Below are 17772 nucleotides of genomic sequence, written 5' to 3' on the forward strand. Positions count from 1 at the left end.
CAGCCCCACCCCTGGCACAGGCATGAAGTTGGTAAGCATCTGGGCAGCTGCTGTCTCTTCTATTTAAACAGCCAACCTGGTCAGAGGGCTCTGCTTGGCCATGCCAGGCACAGGACCATCTGGCCAGCATGTCACTCCTGGCAGCTCACCTAGCCAGCCTGCAGCTCTCCCTCTCCTGCTGCTGGGCCCTCAGCTGCCACAACACAGAGCTGTCTCCCGACTTCAGCCACCCTGGGGATTACCTCATCGCAGGTCTGTTCCCTGTGCACTCTCACTGTCCAGGGGTGAGACGCAGGCCCACAGTGACTCTCTGTGACAGTTAAGTGAGGGGTCCTATGCCTATAAGGACCTCTGCCTGCCCTCCTTGGTGAAGACCATGCCCTTTCTGCCTCTGGGGCTGCCTCTTGAACCACCTCTAGTCCCTCCCCATCCTACGGTCACCACCTTCAAGCCCTGGCTGGACCTTCCCTGGGACTTCTGCTCAGGTTGCACTGTGCAATACGTTATTTTGTCCTGGCTGTTAGAGTGCTTTGTATGGTAATTCCACTCCAGTTGTTTCCAGGCTTTGTGACACAAGGAGGTGGCCAGGATTAAGCAAGCATGGTTCTCCTGGCTTCTGCGCCCTCCCTACTCGTCTCCAGGTTCAAACTCCCAAGTCTCCGGATAGCAAGCGTGGTTTTCCATGAGGAAGAGAGGGAAGGCAAACAGCAGTAGATGCTTTAGGAGCTTAGCAAAGATATCTTAGATTGGTGCCTTGCCTTCGTGAAGTTGACAGTCTTGGTAGAGAAAAACATCTGCTTTTCTCCTAAAGAAGATAAGTTGTTTGCCATCTGTGCAAGTTGCAGATTTGGGAAGGCTCAAGGATGGATCGGGACTCAGTGGCAGGATGCCTTAAACATGACGCACATCTGAGATTCACACAGGAGGAAGGTTCTGGAAAGCCTAGTGCATGAAGACTGGCCCCAAGAGCTACAGATAGGACCCTGGGAAGAGAAGATTTGGGGAAGAGGAGACACATGGACACCCACTTCTGGAGAAGGTGTCATGGTGGGAGGCACTGAGTTTCCTCTGAGGGACTTAAAGACAGAAGTGATAGAAATGATGGAAGAGGGGTGCCTGGGTGGCTCAGCCGTTGGGCCTCTGCCTTCGGCTCAGGTCATGATCCCAGGGTCCTGGGATCGAGCCCCACTTCGGGCTCCCTGCTCAGCGGGAAGCCTGCTTCTCCCTCTCCCACTCCCCTTGCTTGTGTTCCCTCTCTTGCTGTGTCTCTCTCTGTCAGATAAATAAATAAAGTCTTAAAAAAAAAAAAAGAAATGATGGAAGACCCTTCCAACAGGCATAGAGGCTGGAAAGTGGAATGTGCTTGCACACTCTTCAAGCAGAGCTGAACCATGTCCCTGTTGGGATCCAGCCAGCAGTTCCTGAGAGGCAGTGAGGAACACAGGTGCTCACTACATTCATGAGTGTCCTGGTGAGAAGCACTAGTTAAACAAGGTTAAACAGGTGTGTGGTTAACTTTTTGTGTCAGCCTGGCTAGGGTATGGTGCCCAGTTGTTTGGCCAAACACCTGTCTAGATGTTGCTGTGAAGGTTAACATTTAAATCAATAGGGTGAGTAAATCAGCTTACTTTCCATTGTGTGGGTGGGCCTCATCCAAACAGTTGAAGACATTAAGAGAAAAGATTTGAAGTCCCCTAAAAAGGAAGGAATTCTGTCTTCAGACTCAAGACTGCAGCATCAACCATTGAGGGAATTTCCAGCCTGCCCTGCAAACGTCAGACTTGCCAGCCCCAAAATCACGTGAGCCAATTCCTTAAAATAACCTCTTTCTTTCTTTATATATATCCAATTGGTTTTGTTTCTCTAAAGAACACTAATACAGCACGTGTCTCCGATATAGGACTTCATCCGGCTTTCAATGCTAATATGCTTATCCAGGAAGGCATGGGATGTGGTTTCTCCAACTTGTCCCCCCCCCCCCAACCCAAAGGCCTGTTAACACAACCGTGTGTATGGTACCGGGCCCACACTGAGGTCACGGTTGTGGGGGCTGGACAGATGACCTCAGAGTTTCCTTTCTACCCTCCAAAGAGGGTTGCAGCAAGGCCTTGCCCTTCTTGGCTCTCAGCTTGGCTTTTTCCACAGACGCAACAGCTTCAACGGCCATGGCTACCACCTCTTCCAGGCCATGAGGTTTGCATTGAGGAGATCAACAATTCCACGACCCTGCTGCCTAACGTCACCCTGGGGTACCAGCTGTATGACGTGTGCTCAGAGTCAGCCAAGGTGTATGCCACACTAAATGTGCTCTCCACACTGGGGACGCATCACATCGAGATCCAAGCAAACCCTGCCCACTACTCCCCTGCTGCCCTGGTGGTGATTGGACCCGACACCACCAACCATGCTGCCACCACTGCAGCCCTGCTGAGCCCCTTTCTGGTGCCCCTGGCAAACTGGGGCCCCAACTGTGTGTCTGTCTCCCCTTCTGGCAGGTCCAGTGCGGGCTGGGAATGGTGGGCAGGAATCACTGGGCCCCAAGGCCAGTCTGGCCCCCTGGATCTCCTGGGTGGTCACCGCTCATGAGTCACATTGCAGGGGGCCCTGCCACGTCGCAGTCCCCACTCCGGCATTTCTTCCTCCCCAAATGCTGCATCCAAACCTCCTCGCCTCAGTGCTCCTGAGAAAACCCATTCTCCTTTGAAACTGCTGCCCTTCACACTCCTCCCACAATTCTGTCTTCTTTGTGAAGAATGGAACACCCTTTGTGTCCCACCCCACAGACTTCTCCTCTTCTCCCCTGCCCTCCTTCTTCCTTCCTGCCTTCCCCCGCTCCCTCTGGGCTCAGGCTCAGAGGTGTGGTCTCCCACTCAGAGTGCTGTGCCCCTGGGCCTCGCCCCCTCCTCTGCTTATCAGCCTCTCCTAGGCTTCCTCCTCCACCTGTAAGCTAGCCTTATTCCTCCCCATCTTTCAGGCACCCCTGCTCCCAGCACTGTCTTCCCTCTGCCCGCTTTCCGTGGAAACTTACCTGCAGAGCCCTCTGGTCCTGTTTGCTTCTCCATCTTGTCATTTGCTTCTCAACCCCCTGCCCTGGCTGCTGCCCCACCACTCCTGCTCTTGTTGTGATCTGGAGGGCTTTCTAGGTCTCCAAATCCAACAAATGCTTCTCAGCCTCTTTTTACCTGACGTGACAACTCTGGGACATTCCCGACCAGTACTTCAGTGACATTCTTTCCTCAGCATTTATGACCTGCCCCCTCTCACTTACGGCCCCCCCCTCCTCCTCAGTCTCCTTTAGAGAATCTCTTCCCCACCTCTTCTGAAAAGGTGGGTGATTCCCAGAGTACAGGATGCTCCCTTTCCCAGGCAGGTGTTGGGAATAAAAAATTTCCTCTACTCTTTCAGATTCTTCTGGCTGGTCTAAATATTAAATTGACAAGAGACAGATTAACAGGAGAAAGCCAAGATTACATATGAATAGGGAATCCACATAAACGTGAGAGGTTCAAAGACAGGCAAAATGAGGCTTATATGCTATTCTGAACTAAGGAGAAGCTGGTAGGGGTTTAGGACTTCAAAGGAGAGGAAGACAATTCACAGGAAGAGAAAAGAGAGCAAATGTTTAGTAAACAAATGTTTGCCAGGCCATCCAGAAACAATGGGACATAGAGAGGAATTTTAATAAATCAGACTTTGCTAAGATCCCCCCTGCCCACCACACCAAGCTCCTGTTATATTGTAGTTATCTATGGTGACAGTTCCCTAACCTGGAGCAGGTCAGCTATCTAAATTCTTTTAGGCAGTTAGGGGAAATGTCAAACGTTTCCTCCTGAGTCTTTTGTGCCTTAATTATTTCCAACTGGAAATTAACCCACATGCCAAAGTGGCGTATCTTGGGGCAATTCATTCAGAGCCCCTACACAGGCCATGAGCCCCTCCATGGCTCAATTTCCCGTTCTCTAGCTTCTGTCCTGTGTTCTAAGTTCTGAGCCTCCTTTCTGGATGCTCATCCAGGGTCTCCACTGCATGGACCGAGCAGGCCCCAAACAGCTTACCTCCCTAGACAACTGGAGTCTCTTTTCTTCCTGCAACCCCCCTCCTGCCCACCTGCCTCTCTACTCAAGTCAGGAACCTGGCAGGCCTACCCATGTTTCTCTGCCCCCCCACCCCCACAGTTAGCCCATCACCATGGCCTCTGCTTTTACTTTCTAAATGCTGCCCAGTCCATCCCCTCTTCTCCATCATCACTGCCACAGCTCTAACTCAGACCACCAAGCTCTCTCTCATCTAGACAATTCCATCAGCCTTCTAGGGGTTCTCCTCGACTCTGGTCTTGAGCCTTTTCTAACACATTCCTCACTGAAATCAGAGATACACTCCTAAAATACAAGTCATAACATATCACTTCTCTGCCTAAACATTTAGGGGCTCCCCATGGCCTACAGATAAAGACCAAGTCTCTGAGCATGACATTTAAGGCCTCCTGATCTGACCAGACACACCTAATTTGGTGCTCCTTCTCCTGGCATGGGCATCCGCATATGACCTCCTGGGTCATATCACTCACATTTCACTCACTCTGTGCTTTTGTTCCTTTCCCCTTCCTCTCTCAGAAACCCCCTTGGGTTTCTGCCTCTTCTCCAGATGTACCTTGTCAGCCTCCTACGTCCAGTAGAGCTCTCCTTGAGGGCCGGGGCAGAGACCAGGTGTCCCTCCTCCCTGGGTCCCCTATGCCCAGTAAAGGGGCAGAAGTGGGGGGGCCCTGAGTTGAGACTGATGCTGCTGAACTTGCTGAACTGAACCCCCGCAGATCAGCTACGAGGCCAGCAGTGTGATGCTCGGAGTGAAGCGGTATTACGCCTCCTTTCTGCGCACCATCCCCAGCGATAAGCACCAGGTGGAGATCATAGTGCTGCTGCTGCAGAGGTTTGGGTGGGTCTGGATCTCACTGATGGGCAGTGACGGTCACTACGGGCAGCTGGGGGTGCAGGCACTGGAGGAGCAGGCCACCCAGCAGGGCATCTGCATTGCCTTCAAGGACATCATACCCTTCTCTGCCCGCCCGAGGAATGAGAGGATGCAGAGCATGATGCACCACCTGGCCCGAGCGAGGACCACTGTGGTGGTCATTTTCTCCAGCAGGCAGCTGGCCAGGGTGTTCTTCGAGTCCGTGGTGCTGGCCAACCTGACTGCCAAGGTGTGGATCGCCTCAGAGGACTGGGCCATCTCCAGACACATCAGCAGCGTGCCCGGGATTGGCACAGTGCTGGGTGTGGCCATCCAGCAGCGGCTTGTTCCTGGCCTGAAGGAGTTTGAAGAGGCCTATGTCCAGGCAGATAAGGGGGCCCATGGGCCTTGCTCCAGGGGCTCCTGGTGCAGCAGCAACCAACTCTGCAGAGAGTGTCGGGCTTTCACGACACAGCAGATGCCCACGCTCGGAGCCTTCTCCATGAGCTCTGCCTACAACACCTACCGGGCTGTCTACGCAGTGGCCCATGGCCTCCACCAGCTCCCGGGCTGTGCCTCCGGAGCCTGTTCCAGAGACCGAGTCTACCCCTGGCAGGTAAGGTAGACCAGCCCCTGGCACCCTGAAATGGGGTGCTTTCCTGAGGCAAGCAGAGTGATTACTCTCTGGCCAACTAAGTGCTAGGAGTGGGGGACAAAGACCACTGATCAGAGGGCTGATCCCCTCTTTTAGGCTTCACTTCTCTGAACCTCAGCCCCTCCCACTCACCATGCTTCAGATCCAGAACTAAAAATCACTGTAGGGCGCCTGGGTGGCTCAGTTGGTTAAGCGACTGCCTTCGGCTCAGGTCATGATCCTGGAGTCCCGGGATTGAGTCCCACTTCGGGCTCCCTGCTCAGCAGGGAGTCTGCTTCTCCCTCTGACCCTCCCCCCTCTCATGCTCTCTCTCTCAAAATAAATAAATAAATAAAATCTTTAAAAATCACTGTAAAGGGGTCCTTCGTTAGAAGCTTCCTCTCAGGGGGTGCCTGGGTAGCTCAGTCGTTAAGCAACTGCCTTCAGCTCAGGTTGTGATCCCAGGGTCCTGGGATTGAGCCCCACATCAGGCTCCCGGCTTGGTGGGAAGCCTGCTTCTCCCTCTCCCACTCCCCCTGCTTATGTTCCCTCTCTCGCTGTCTCTCTCTGTCAAATAAATAAATAAAATCTTAAAAAAAAAAAAAAAGCTTCCTCTCAGGAGGCTAGTTGGGAGGGTTGAGGGGCTTCCTTGGAGGGGAAGGAGGGCTCTGAATTTCCAGATGGACTGAAACCACCTAAATAGAAGCACAAGGCCCCAGGCACTTGCTTCCTGAGCCTTCCAGGTCTGGGCAGTTGAGGAGGAACAGACCTTTTCATCTATGGCAGCTCCCTGGTCCCTGTTTATTTCAGCTTCTGGAGCAGATCCGCAAAGTGAATTTCCTTCTACAGGGGGATACTGTGATATTTAATGACAATGGGGACCCCCTCAGCAGCTATGACATAATTGCCTGGGACTGGAGTGGCCCCAAGTGGAGCTTCAGGGTCATCGGCTCCTCCACGTGGCCTCCAGTTCAGTCGGACGTAAATAAAACCAAAATCCGGTGGCACGGGAAGGACAACCAGGTAACAGGGACATGGTCACTCACAAGGGGACTGCCTTACGGGTAGCCCGGAGCCTGAGGATACTGTGGACGAGCAGGAGGGGGTGCCCAGGTACCAGGCCAACGTGGCTCTATCCAGCTCCCTGGGCAGCACGCAGATGGCCGGCTGCTGCAGGTTGACGAAACCAGGGGCTCTGCCCTGGGAGTGAGCTGTGAAAGCAGATGTACAGAGGTTGTTTCCCATTCCACGTGAGCATCCCTCGACTTGAGCCAGTCCATTTGGTTACAGAACACCTGTGGCTTCTTGCAGGTGCCCGAGTCTGTGTGCTCCAGCGACTGTCTTGAAGGACACCAGCAAGTCATTGTGGGTTTCCATCACTGTTGCTTTGAGTGTGTGCCCTGTGAGGCCGGGACCTTCCTCAACAAGAGTGGTGAGTGACCAAGTGAGTGGGCGAATGCCTGGGCACTCCTAGGGTCTGCAGAGAAGATGAGGGGATCCCCCTTGGGCCACACATGTGCACAACCAGGGCCTTGCTCACTTCGCTGCCAGTTAGGTACAGGTTGGAGAATACCGGCTGCCAGACTGAATTCTGAGGAAGCAGAAACAACCAGTTGAAATCCTCAGACCCACTATGTCTTTTACTAGAGAGCTCCCAGCCCAATTCCTACAGGGGCAATTTTATTTTAAATTCAACGTTTTTATGCAAACAGATGTAGCTATGTTCCCTTGTACTCTCCCATGCTATCTGTGTGAAGTCCCTTCTATTGACCATGCCAAAGACAGCCAGCACCTTGAACAGCTTGGCCTGAATGCAGATATTATTGTATCTGCAGCTGAAAAAATAACATACTCAGTGATGCAAGGTCAAGATCAGAGAGCAAATTGGGGTAGCTAAGGGCTCAGCCCAGAGTTGGACTCCATGAGCCACATTCTTTCCTTTTACTATCTCTGTGGCCATGGGAATGCATCTCTTCTGTTCTTAGAGTCAGAGAAACCACAGTGGCAGCAGAGGAAGGTGGATTTGGTTAAGGGAAGTGCTGGGGAGAAATGAAAATGCCCTTCCTTCAGGGCTGATTGTTCCTATTGGATCACAGCCTCACTGGCATGTGGCAGAGTCACCAGAGTAAGGCCTCCCCTAAGGACCTCTTGGTTTGCAAGCCCAAGGGATCATGAGCCATACAGAACCTACCCAAGCATCTCCAGATTCTGTAATTCATACAGGCATCTTGAGGAAACACCTGGCCTCGGGATCCCACTCAGGGCTACCCCCACCTCACCGTGCCCAGAGGCACCCAGCTCCTGTGGTATAGCCCTCCCAGCACCTTGCAGGCCTGCGTGGCCTCCCTTCCTCATTCCTGCTCTGCTCATCTAGCTCTCAGGAGCCTTCTGCCTTTCCTTCCAGATCTCCACAGCTGCCAGCCTTGTGGGAAAGAAGAATGGGCACCCGAGGGAAGCGAAACCTGCTTCCCACGCACCGCGGTGTTTTTGACTTGGCATGACCCTATCTCTTGGGTGCTGTTGGCAGCTAATACGTTGCTGCTGCTGCTGCTGGCTGGCACTGCTGGCCTGTTTGCCTGGCACTTAGACACCCCCGTGGTGAGGTCAACTGGGGGCAGGCTGTGCTTCTTCATGCTGGGCTCCCTGGCAGGGGGCAGCAGTGGGCTCTGTGGCTTTTTTGGGGAGCCCACCCTGCCCACATGCTTGCCTCTTTGCCCTCGGTTTTGCCATCTTCCTGTCCTGCCTGACAACCCGCTCCTTCCAGCTGGTCTTCATCTTCAAGTTTTCTGCCAAGGTACCCACCTTCTACCATGCCTGGGTCCAAAACCATGGTCCCAGAGTATTTGTGGTCATCAGCTCAATGGCCCAGCTGCTCATCTGTCTAACTTGGCTTATGGTGTGGACCCCACTGCCCACCAGGGAATACCAGCGCTTCCCTCAGCTGGTGGTGCTTGATTGCACAGAGGCCAACTCCCTGGGCTTCATGTTGGTTTTCGCCTACAACGGCCTCTTGTCCGCCAGCGCCTCTGGCTGCAGCTACCTGGGCAAGGACCTGCCAGAGAACTACAACGAGGCCAAATCCGTCACCTTCAGTCTGCTCCTCAACTTCGTGTCCTGGATTGGCTTCTTCACCACGGCCAGCGTCTACCAGGGCAAGGACCTGCCCGCGGTCAACGTGCTGGCGGCACTGAACAGCCTGAGCGGCGGCTTCAGCGGGTATTTCCTCCCCAAGTGCTACGTGATCCTGTGCCGCCCAGATCTCAACAGCACCGAGCACTTCCAGGCCTCCATCCAGGACTACACGAGGCGCTGCGGCTCCACCGGACCGCTGAGGCGGGCAGGGCCACGCCCGGGGGTGGGGGGCGGGTCTGACACCTCCTCTGCCCCAAGGGTCGAGGGTCGAGGGTCGAGGGTCGAGGGTCGAGCGAGGCGCGCGCGCCCTGCGCTGTCCGGGAGGCCTTTGGACTCCTCAGCCTTGGCTCGGACAGTGTAAGCTCACGGGAGTCCAGCCCGGCCTCCGGGCTGCCAATAAAGCGGTGAAATGTGCGTCCTGGCTGCGCTTGCTGTCTGGGACGAGGGTGGGGCGCTACCTCCTCCAGGCTGAGGGCGCCGCGGGGTCAACCGCAGCCGGAACCCGGGGACCCGGCCCAGCGGGGAAAGAGTCCGCGCCCAGCTTGGCGTTGCCAAGCAACTCCGGGAGGCGAGCCCAACGCTGAGAGAACTGGGCCAGGCCCCCTCGCCCCATCCCATTGGCTGTTCTCTGCCTGGCCCCGCTCCGGGGGCGGGGCTAGAGGCCCTGCGCCTCCGAGGCTTTCGCCGCGTCCGGCGCGCCCTGACGTCACGTCCGGCGGCGGCGGCGGCGGCGGTGGCGTCTCCGTGCGGTCCGGCGGGCACGTACGGTCCGGGCAGTTGGTCAGGGGGGCTGTGGAGACGACGGGGTCCGGGGTCGGTGGAGCCGACGCGGGGAGCACGGGTACGGGTGAGGAGGTCTGGGGGAACAGGGCGAGAGAGGGAAGGGCTGCGGGCCGCTGTGGCCGCCTTCCGTCCGGCCTCCCGGGACGTGTAGGCGCGGCGTGGATTCTGCTCACCTGTCCGCACTCGCAGCCCTCCCCTGCCACGGGTCCTCTCGCCGTGCCAGGCCGGTCAGTTCGCGCTGATCCTCCGTCTCTTTTCCTGCACTGGTTCCTTCCACCCGCGCCCCTTCACGCCCCTGTCCTGTCCCCCGCCAAGCCATGCTTCTGCCCCCCACTCTCTCTGGCTTATCCATTACGGGCTGCTCAGCGGGCCTCCATCCCCAGGGAGGCGTTCACTCCATTTCTGGCTCAGCTGGCACTCTAACCTTGACCCAAACCCTCCTTGAGATAAATGTGGCTGTTTGAGTAGAGGGCACCTCCCCTTTCCCTCTCCCCAGTGCTGGGGTTTTCCCTTGCTACTCCTGGGTTGGGTTGGCCCGTGTGTCACTTCTGCCTTCCTCTCCCCTGGACAGACCATGGATGGCTCCTTCATCCAGCACAGTGTGAGGGTCCTGCAGGAGCTCAACAAGCAGCGGGAGAAGGGCCAGTACTGCGATGCCACCCTGGATGTGGGGGGCCTGGTGTTCAAGGCACACTGGAGCGTCCTAGCCTGCTGCAGCCACTTCTTCCAGAGCCTCTATGGGGATGGCTCAGGGGGCAGTGTTGTCCTCCCTGCCGGCTTCGCCGAGATCTTTGGTCTCCTGTTGGACTTTTTCTATACTGGTCACCTTGCTCTCACCTCAGGAAACCGGGATCAGGTGCTCTTGGCAGCCAGGGAGTTGCGAGTGCCAGAGGCTGTGGAGCTGTGCCAGAGTTTCAAACCCAAAACCTCAGTGGGGCAGGCACCGAGTGGCCAGAGTGGGCTGGGGAAACCTGCACCCCAGAACGTGAACAGCCACCTCAAGGAGCCGGCAGGCTTGGAGGAAGAGGAAGTTTCGAAGACACTGGGTCAGGTCCCCAGGGATCAGGATATCAGTGGCAGTCACAGCCCCGAGAAGCCCCAGCTTGGTCTCCCTGCCCAGAGTGAGAGCCCCTCCTTCCACCGTGGGAAACTCAAGCAGGCCTTGAAGCTTTGTCCCCGAGAGGATAAGGAGCCTGAGGATTGCAAAGTGCCCCCAAGGCCCTTTGAGGCTGAAGGTGTCCAGCTGCAGGGCGGGAATAATGAGGTACTGTGCCCAGGGTGCTGGGAATGGGGAGGTGGGAGTCACTGGGGAGAGATTGACACTTTTCTGGGATAATCTGGACCCCAAGGTAGAATCTTTGTTACGTGGGTCTGCAGTAGGTTTTCTCCAAATCTAGAACCCAGCTCCATCCTGCAGCCTCAGGCTGACCTTTCTGTGAGTCACAGCTGTCGAGGATTGGCAGCCTTTTGGGGTTGGATAGCTGGCCTCAGGGTTACAGGTGTTTCCCAAGGGTAGTGAAATCCGGCCAAACTTCCAGCTCCCCACAGATAGAGCCACTGCCCTCCAAATGGGGCACCATTTGGAATAGTCACCAATAAAGGAAATCATCTGGGGATGTGTGTGGCTTGGGCCTTGGGATGGAACTGGATGGGGCTGGCTGCCCTGTGTGTCTGTCCCCAGAACTCCCGCTGATTAATTTGGTGACCTCGCTTCCTGCTGCCTTTTCTGCTCTAGTGGGAAGTGGTGGTTCAAGTTGAGGACGACGGGGATGGTGATTACGTTTCAGAGACTGAGACCTTGCCGACCAGGAGGAAATCAAACATGATCAGAAAGCCGTGTGCTGCTGAGCCAGCCCTGAGTGCAGGTTCCCTGGCAGCCGAGCCCGCTGAGAACAGAAAAGGTACAGCGGTGCCAGTTGAATGCCCCACATGTCATAAAAAGTTCCTCAGCAAATATTATCTAAAAGTCCACAACAGGTAAACGGTCTGTTTTTTTTATTTTCTTTTCCTGTCCGCTATTCCCTTGTTGGGGGAGGGGCCTGCACTCCCCTCTTCTGGGCCATGTGGGGGCTGGGGGCTCCATCGCAGACTCACGCAGTGCCTGATGTCGACCTGCTTCTCATCATCAGGGAGTGAGAACGTGGCCTTGGGTCAGGTTTCTTCTTTCTCCCTCTCCTACTCTGAGTGGGTTTGTGGACACTTTGTCAGCAAGTTCCACTCACTGGGGACCTTGGCCTGTAGCTGCCTTCTGCCAAGGGGATGGGAGAAACCCATGGCTTTGTGCTGTATTTATAAAGCCTGGCAATGTGGACTTGGGGCCAAGATGTCGGTCTTTAGGGTTGGTGCCTCCTGTGATTTTCTGGGGAAATGGTAGCCCCAGGGTATCAGTGGAGCGTAAGGGATCATTTGTTAAACCTACATTGTCTGAAAAGGTAACGAGATGCCATACGAAGCTATGCTAACTTAAAATAAAAGTAAAAAAGAGTTCAGTTTCTTAGATGCAGTAGCCACATTTCAAGTGCTCAGTAGCTATAGGGGGGCCCTGGCTGCTGACTCAGCATAGACCCATGGTCACAGTTTTCGTGACAGCGCCACTCCAGGTCTCTACAAGGCCTCCGGGGGGGGGGGGGGGCAATTAGGAAACATGTTTTCCAGACCTGCCATTTCATAGTCCAAGTCGTCACTAGCCTGATTTCTTGCCAAGCCAGGTTGGGCCACACACGCTTTCTCAGCGTGACGCTCTGGGAAGCTGGCAGTGATGGGCTGGAGTCGTTGCTGGGTGATGTTTGCTCACCCTGCTTTGGGGCAGCTCAGGGCAGCTGCGGCCAGTGGGGTCTGAGGAAGTGCCAGTGTGGGAGGCCCCCTGGGGTGGTCTGCATCTGCCTGATGCTCCCCCAGCATGAGGCTCGGGTGCAGGCACCGTCCCCATCCCTACCTTGGGCCGCAGGTTGCTGGACTGGCTCTGAGAACTGGGAGGGGGTGACGCCCTCGTGAGGTCGTTGGGTTGAGGACAGTCAGTGGAGGGGCAGAGGATGAGAGAAACGTCTGGCTTCTGAGAACTAGTAAGAGCTCTTCTGGTGCCGCTCAGGTGCTCTGAGGTCAAGGTGCATTTAGCTCATTCATTCTGCTAGGCGGCTGACAAAACTGTTCTGGGTGCTTGAGGTACCTTAGTGAATAAAGCAGAGGCCTCAGGGAGCCTGCCTCTCAGCAGGGCCGCACAGACTGGAACTGACAGACGGCAACTTGACCGTGTGGTGGAAGATGGGAAGTGCCACAGAAGAAAGCAGGGGGGAGAGCCCTGCCTAGAAGCTGGGGAGTTTGGAGTAGGGTAGGGTGGCAGTTTTAAAGAAAGGAATTTGGAGCAGACTCAAAGGCGGTGAGGACCTTTACCAAGTGAATGGCTGCGGGGGGAGTGTTGTGGGTCGACGAGGGCCAGAGCAGAGGCCCTAGGGTGAGCCAGTGGGTTGGCGAACATCAGGGAGCCAGACCTGGGGATCAAGGCCCCGATGTAAGGGGCCGGCTGACTATGCCTCATAGGCTCCAGCCTTTTCTCAGGGTGAAATGGGCAGTGTTGCAGGGTTGGGAGCAAAGAGGCACTGAGTTCTGACTATATCTAAGGGTCGCTCTGGCTGCTGAGGTTCACTCTGTTGGAGGCAGGCGTGGAGCACAAGACGAGGCAGGAGGCTCAGGCAGCAGGGCAGGGGACGGTCCGACTACACTAGGCGGTAGCAGTGGAGGCCAGGTGAAGTGGTCAGGTTCTGGGTACGGTTTTGATGGTAAAGCGCACAGAAGTTGAGGCGGACTGGGTGGTTTCTCCAGGGAGTCAGGACCCAGGGATTACTTCTGTCTTTGCCGAGATGCTGGCAAGCTGGGCCTGTGTGGCTTTGGGGCGGCCCCTCCCATATGCAGCTGTGCAGGCTCCCGTGAGGAGGAGGGTTTCTGGGTCCACCTGTGCGGCTTCATCAGCCATGTCTGAACAAGCCACGTGGGGAGCCATGGCTGGCCTTAGGACCGCTCTTCCTCTCTGCAGCCCAGCACTGTTGGTGCGGGAGCGGTGGGAAGTCGCTCAGGCCCCACACCCTCTGTGGCTTTTCCTGGCAGGAAACACACTGGGGAGAAACCCTTCGAGTGTCCCAAATGTGGAAAGTGTTACTTTCGGAAGGAGAACCTCGTGGAGCATGAAGCCCGGAATTGCATGAACCGCTCGGAACAGGTACTTGTGGGTTGGCCCAGGATTTGTGGGCAGGGGCACGGTGGCCTTTGTCTTCCTGCCATCTGAGAGGGGCCCTCAGGAGACTGTCTTAGGACTGTAAACTCGAGAGCTGGAGTGTCCTTGGATGCCATCGAGTCCACTCCCTAGTATTACAGGTGGGGACATCGGTCCCAAGATCAGGAGGGACTTTGTGGGAAGCATTTTGGGCTTGCCTGCATGGGCCCCTGGACTCTGGAGAAGGGGTGTCTTGGTGGGGGATGGCTGCTGAGAAAGGCCACCTGGCCACCTGCCCCCACCACACGGGCTGGGCCATGTGACGTGGCCAGCTAAACTCCACCCTCCTCTTCCTAGAGGCCTGTTGCCAGGGATGGGGGCTGCGCGGGAGATCTCTCGGCCCCTGCCCCGAGCCTGGCACGGTGGGTTTGCAGTGCTCAGCTTTGGTCAGGGTCAGGACAGGCAGGTCACGTGTTGCCCTCTCCCACCCTAGCGTCCCCCCCCTCGGGCAGACTCCTCCCAGCAGCGAGTGGAAGCCCGGGCAGAGGCTGCCGTCGCAGGCAGAGGCCCCCCCCTGATGCCGGCCCTGCTTGCCCCTCACACTGCCAGGTCTTCACGTGCTCCGTGTGCCAGGAGACCTTCCGCCGGAGGATGGAGCTGCGGGTCCACATGGTGTCCCACACGGGGGAGATGCCCTACAAGGTCAGGCTTGGCCTGTCCCCGGGGCCGTGGGTGGGGGGGCAACCCCAGGATCTCTCCTGCCAAGCCCTGTACGTGGGATGATGTTAGGTGCCTCCTCCTTGCTAGCTGTCAAGATGCCCAGCCTTCCCTACCCATCTAGTGTCCCCTACCTTCAGGCAGGGACACTGGCCCTTGCTGGGTCCTTGTTTCTTTCCATGGAGGGCAGGCTTAGCGTCCCTGTGGTCATGGCACTGGGGGCCCCTCCCTGGAGCATCCTTTCTGCCAGGTCACGGAACCTCCTGGCATCGTGGGCTGGGCCCTGCCCTTGGGTTCCTGCCTCCACAGCCTGGGGGCAGTTGGGGTGTCCCATTGGTGTGGGTGGCCTAAGAGGTGACCTCGGCCCTATTTTCCAGTGCTCCTCCTGCTCCCAGCAGTTCATGCAGAAGAAGGACTTGCAGAGCCACCTGATCAAACTACATGGAGCCCCCAAGCCCCACGCTGTAAGTGCCAGGCTGTGCTTGGGGGCTGGGAACTGGCAGTAGCGAGGAGGTGGTCATAGCCAGGCAGGCTGCATGGTTTCTGTCGTGCAGAGGACCAGGGAGCCCCACCCTGCCCTCACCCTGGTCTTGCTCCGTCTGCCTCATAGTGTCCCACCTGTGCCAAGTGCTTCCTGTCCCGGACGGAACTGCAGTTGCACGAGGCTTTCAAGCACCGTGGGGAGAAGCTGTTCGTGTGTGAGGAGTGTGGGCACAGGGCCTCGAGCCGAAATGGCCTACAGATGCACATCAAAGCCAAGCACAGGTGCGGACTGGTGGTCTTTCCCCAGGGCTGGTCCTGCTGCTGGTTCCAGGCCAGTGAGTGGGCCTGGAAGACGGAGTGTGCTGAGGCGTGTGTGGGACTGTAGCCTCTCTGGTCATGGCACCTGAGGGATGAGTGAGTTTGCCAGGCAGAAAGCCGGGGGAGAGTCTTAGTGTCCCGCGGCTCCTGGGATGAAGCTGGTGCCCCTTTCCTGGCACGGCCCTAGTCCTTCTTCCGCACAGCTGGTCTGAGCCTGGGGCTGGTCGCACGCGTCAGGTTTCCTCGGGTCAGTGGCAGAGCGAAGGGGGCCACATCCCTTGGTGATGGCGTCTCTGTCCCCGACCCGGACAGGAACGAGAGGCCGTACGTCTGTGAGTTCTGTAGCCATGCCTTCACCCAGAAGGCTAATCTCAACATGCACCTGCGCACGCACACAGGCGAGAAGCCCTTCCAGTGCCACCTCTGTGGGAAGACCTTCCGCACCCAAGGTGAGGCAGGCCCGTCCTCTCCCTGTCCTGGGGCCGAAGCCCGGTGACTGAGCCCCCGCCTTGTCCCCACAGCCAGCCTGGACAAGCACAACCGCACGCACACGGGTGAGAGGCCCTTCAGCTGTGAGTTCTGTGAGCAGCGCTTCACGGAGAAGGGGCCCCTGCTGAGGCATGTGGCCAGCCGCCACCAGGAGGGCCGGCCCCACTTCTGCCAGATCTGCGGGAAGACCTTCAAAGGTACCTGGGCTTGCGGAAGGCCCTCGTCCCTCACGCTTCCCTGGGCACGCCCCGTGGGGAGCTGACCGGGGCTGGAGAGTCTCCGCGGGGAGAGGTCAGGTGTAGCAGTGGCTTTTATGCGCTCCTCCTTGGCACGAAACCTTCTTGCCAGAGAATCTTGGAGCTGCTGCGAGGTGGGGGTGGAGGCTCCGGAGGGTCCTGTGCAGAAGTGCCCTTGGGGTGCCACTGGAGCCCGGCGGGGCCCGTGTAGCAGCCGCACACCCCAGGACCTCCTCTCACCCCGGCACCTTCTGCCCACTTCCTGCCTCTCCTGATGCTGGGGTCCCTCCCCCCCCCCTCCTCTCCCCCCCTCCCGCCCTCCTTCCCTTCTTCCCTTCCTCCCTCCCTTCCCCTCCCCTCCCTCAGCCGTGGAGCAGCTGCGCGTGCACGTCAGGAGGCACAAGGGGGTCCGGAAGTTCGAGTGCACGGAGTGCGGCTACAAGTTCACCCGGCAGGTAGGCCTGGGGCCAGAGTCCCTCCTCCTGCCCCCTCTGGCCCTGTGCCCCTCCTGGCCCAGCCCTGAGTCCCCTTGCCCCCCAGGCCCACCTCCGGAGGCACATGGAGATCCACGACCGGGTAGAGAACTACAATCCACGGCAGCGGAAGCTCCGGAACCTGGTCATTGAGGACGAGAAGATGGTGGTGGTAGCACTCCAGCCCCCCGCCGAGCTGGAGGTGGGCTCGGCTGAGGTCATCGTGGCGTCCCTGGCCCAGGGCGGCCTGACCTCCCAGCTCCCTGGCCAGAGACTCTGTGCGGAGGAGAGCTTGGTGAGCCCAGGCGTCATGGAACCCTCACTCATCATCACGGCGGCCATCCCCGAGGACTGTGACACGTAGCCGCCCTGCCGCCACAGCCCACTTGGCCCCAGCCCCCAATAAACCACACGTCTTTGGACTCCAGCGTTTCAGGCTATCTGGTTGTTCCCTAGTAACTGGTCTCGGTCTCCAGGAGTGTGCTGCTTTCCCATCATGTCCTCTAGAAGAAACGGTCCCTGCCTGGCCATCTCTGCACCTCAGGATGCTGCTCAGCCAGCAGCTTCCCCACCTTGTTGGGAAGACCTCAGCAGAGCGAGACGCCCAGGTGCTCCCCTCCATGTCTGGTCCCTGTCAGCGTTCTAGAATGGGGAGTGGGGGCATTCCTGTTTCACAGCTGTGGTGCTGCCAGCTGGTGGGGGTAGAATTCCTTACTAAATCTCTGGAGTCAGAACCGAGTGGCCAGGGCCCCTGATGATGACCTTGCTCGCTTGACTCTGCCTTGCTAGTGTGCAGCAGATCCCACTGGGGAGCCTGAGGGAAGGGCTTGTGGTTAAGCAAGCTCTGGACCCTGGCTGGCAGAGGACCACAGACAGGATCCTTCCCTTGGGAGGGTCCTAACTTGCTTTGTTTGTCCAGGGGGCCTGGAGTTCAGGCCAGGCCAGGTTTAGAATGACAGGAGGCCCTGCTGGTCCCCGGGTTCAGCAGCCACAGGGACAGCAGGGCCGGGTGCTAGATCATGGAGGAAGATTGCGTGGGTGCTGGCACCCAAATTCCTTCTCAGCCTTATTTATAGCACTGTGACCCAACCAAGTGATTGCTTCATTTCCTCATTTTTAATGGAGCTAGTAACAGTACGCATTTTGTGGACAAAGACTGTTGCAGTTACCTACGGCTGGATGGCAAACCGCCCTAGGATTTCCCTGGAGGCTGGAGGGTGGGGGTCCATGCCTGGCAAGATGGTGCTGGCTGTGGGCCTAGGCCCCTCTCCACAGACTTCCTCCCAGCATGGTGGCTGGCTGCCAAGGACAGATGTTCCAACGGGCCAAAGTTGTGAGGCCTTTTTATGACAT

The 17772-nt window shown here is 57.3% G+C and overlaps 2 protein-coding genes across 5 annotated transcripts; both read left to right on the forward strand.

The window, feature by feature from the left end:
* The first annotated feature begins 128 nt into the window (after positions 1 to 128).
* TAS1R1 (taste 1 receptor member 1) lies at positions 129 to 9243 on the forward strand. The gene is given in 8 exon segments (XM_027607243.2): positions 129 to 323; positions 2129 to 2195; positions 2198 to 2451; positions 4811 to 5563; positions 6392 to 6604; positions 6893 to 7013; positions 7986 to 8286; positions 8288 to 9243. Coding segments are annotated over 8 exon segments (2691 nt in total). The 3' UTR covers positions 9075 to 9243.
* Positions 9244 to 9428: 185 nt separating this feature from the next.
* ZBTB48 (zinc finger and BTB domain containing 48) lies at positions 9429 to 16847 on the forward strand. 4 transcript variants are annotated; one of them, XM_027583658.1, is made up of 11 exons: positions 9429 to 9560; positions 10068 to 10760; positions 11232 to 11473; positions 13598 to 13709; positions 14313 to 14405; positions 14798 to 14884; positions 15031 to 15185; positions 15534 to 15670; positions 15743 to 15907; positions 16313 to 16401; positions 16487 to 16847. In XM_027583658.1, the coding sequence occupies exons 2-11, from the start codon at positions 10071 to 10073 to the stop codon at positions 16781 to 16783; spliced, it is 2067 nt and encodes a 688-aa protein (XP_027439459.1). In that variant the 5' UTR covers positions 9429 to 9560; positions 10068 to 10070; the 3' UTR covers positions 16784 to 16847. The 4 variants fall into 4 exon arrangements, with proteins under 4 accessions (XP_027439459.1, XP_027439448.1, XP_027439475.1 ...); XM_027583647.1 differs by having other exon boundaries at positions 9438 to 9554; XM_027583674.1 differs by having other exon boundaries at positions 9451 to 9475.
* Positions 16848 to 17772: the final 925 nt, after the last annotated feature.

The sequence above is a fragment of the Zalophus californianus genome, chromosome 4 (assembly GCF_009762305.2).
Source record: "Zalophus californianus isolate mZalCal1 chromosome 4, mZalCal1.pri.v2, whole genome shotgun sequence".
NCBI classification, from domain to species: Eukaryota; Metazoa; Chordata; class Mammalia; order Carnivora; family Otariidae; genus Zalophus; species Zalophus californianus.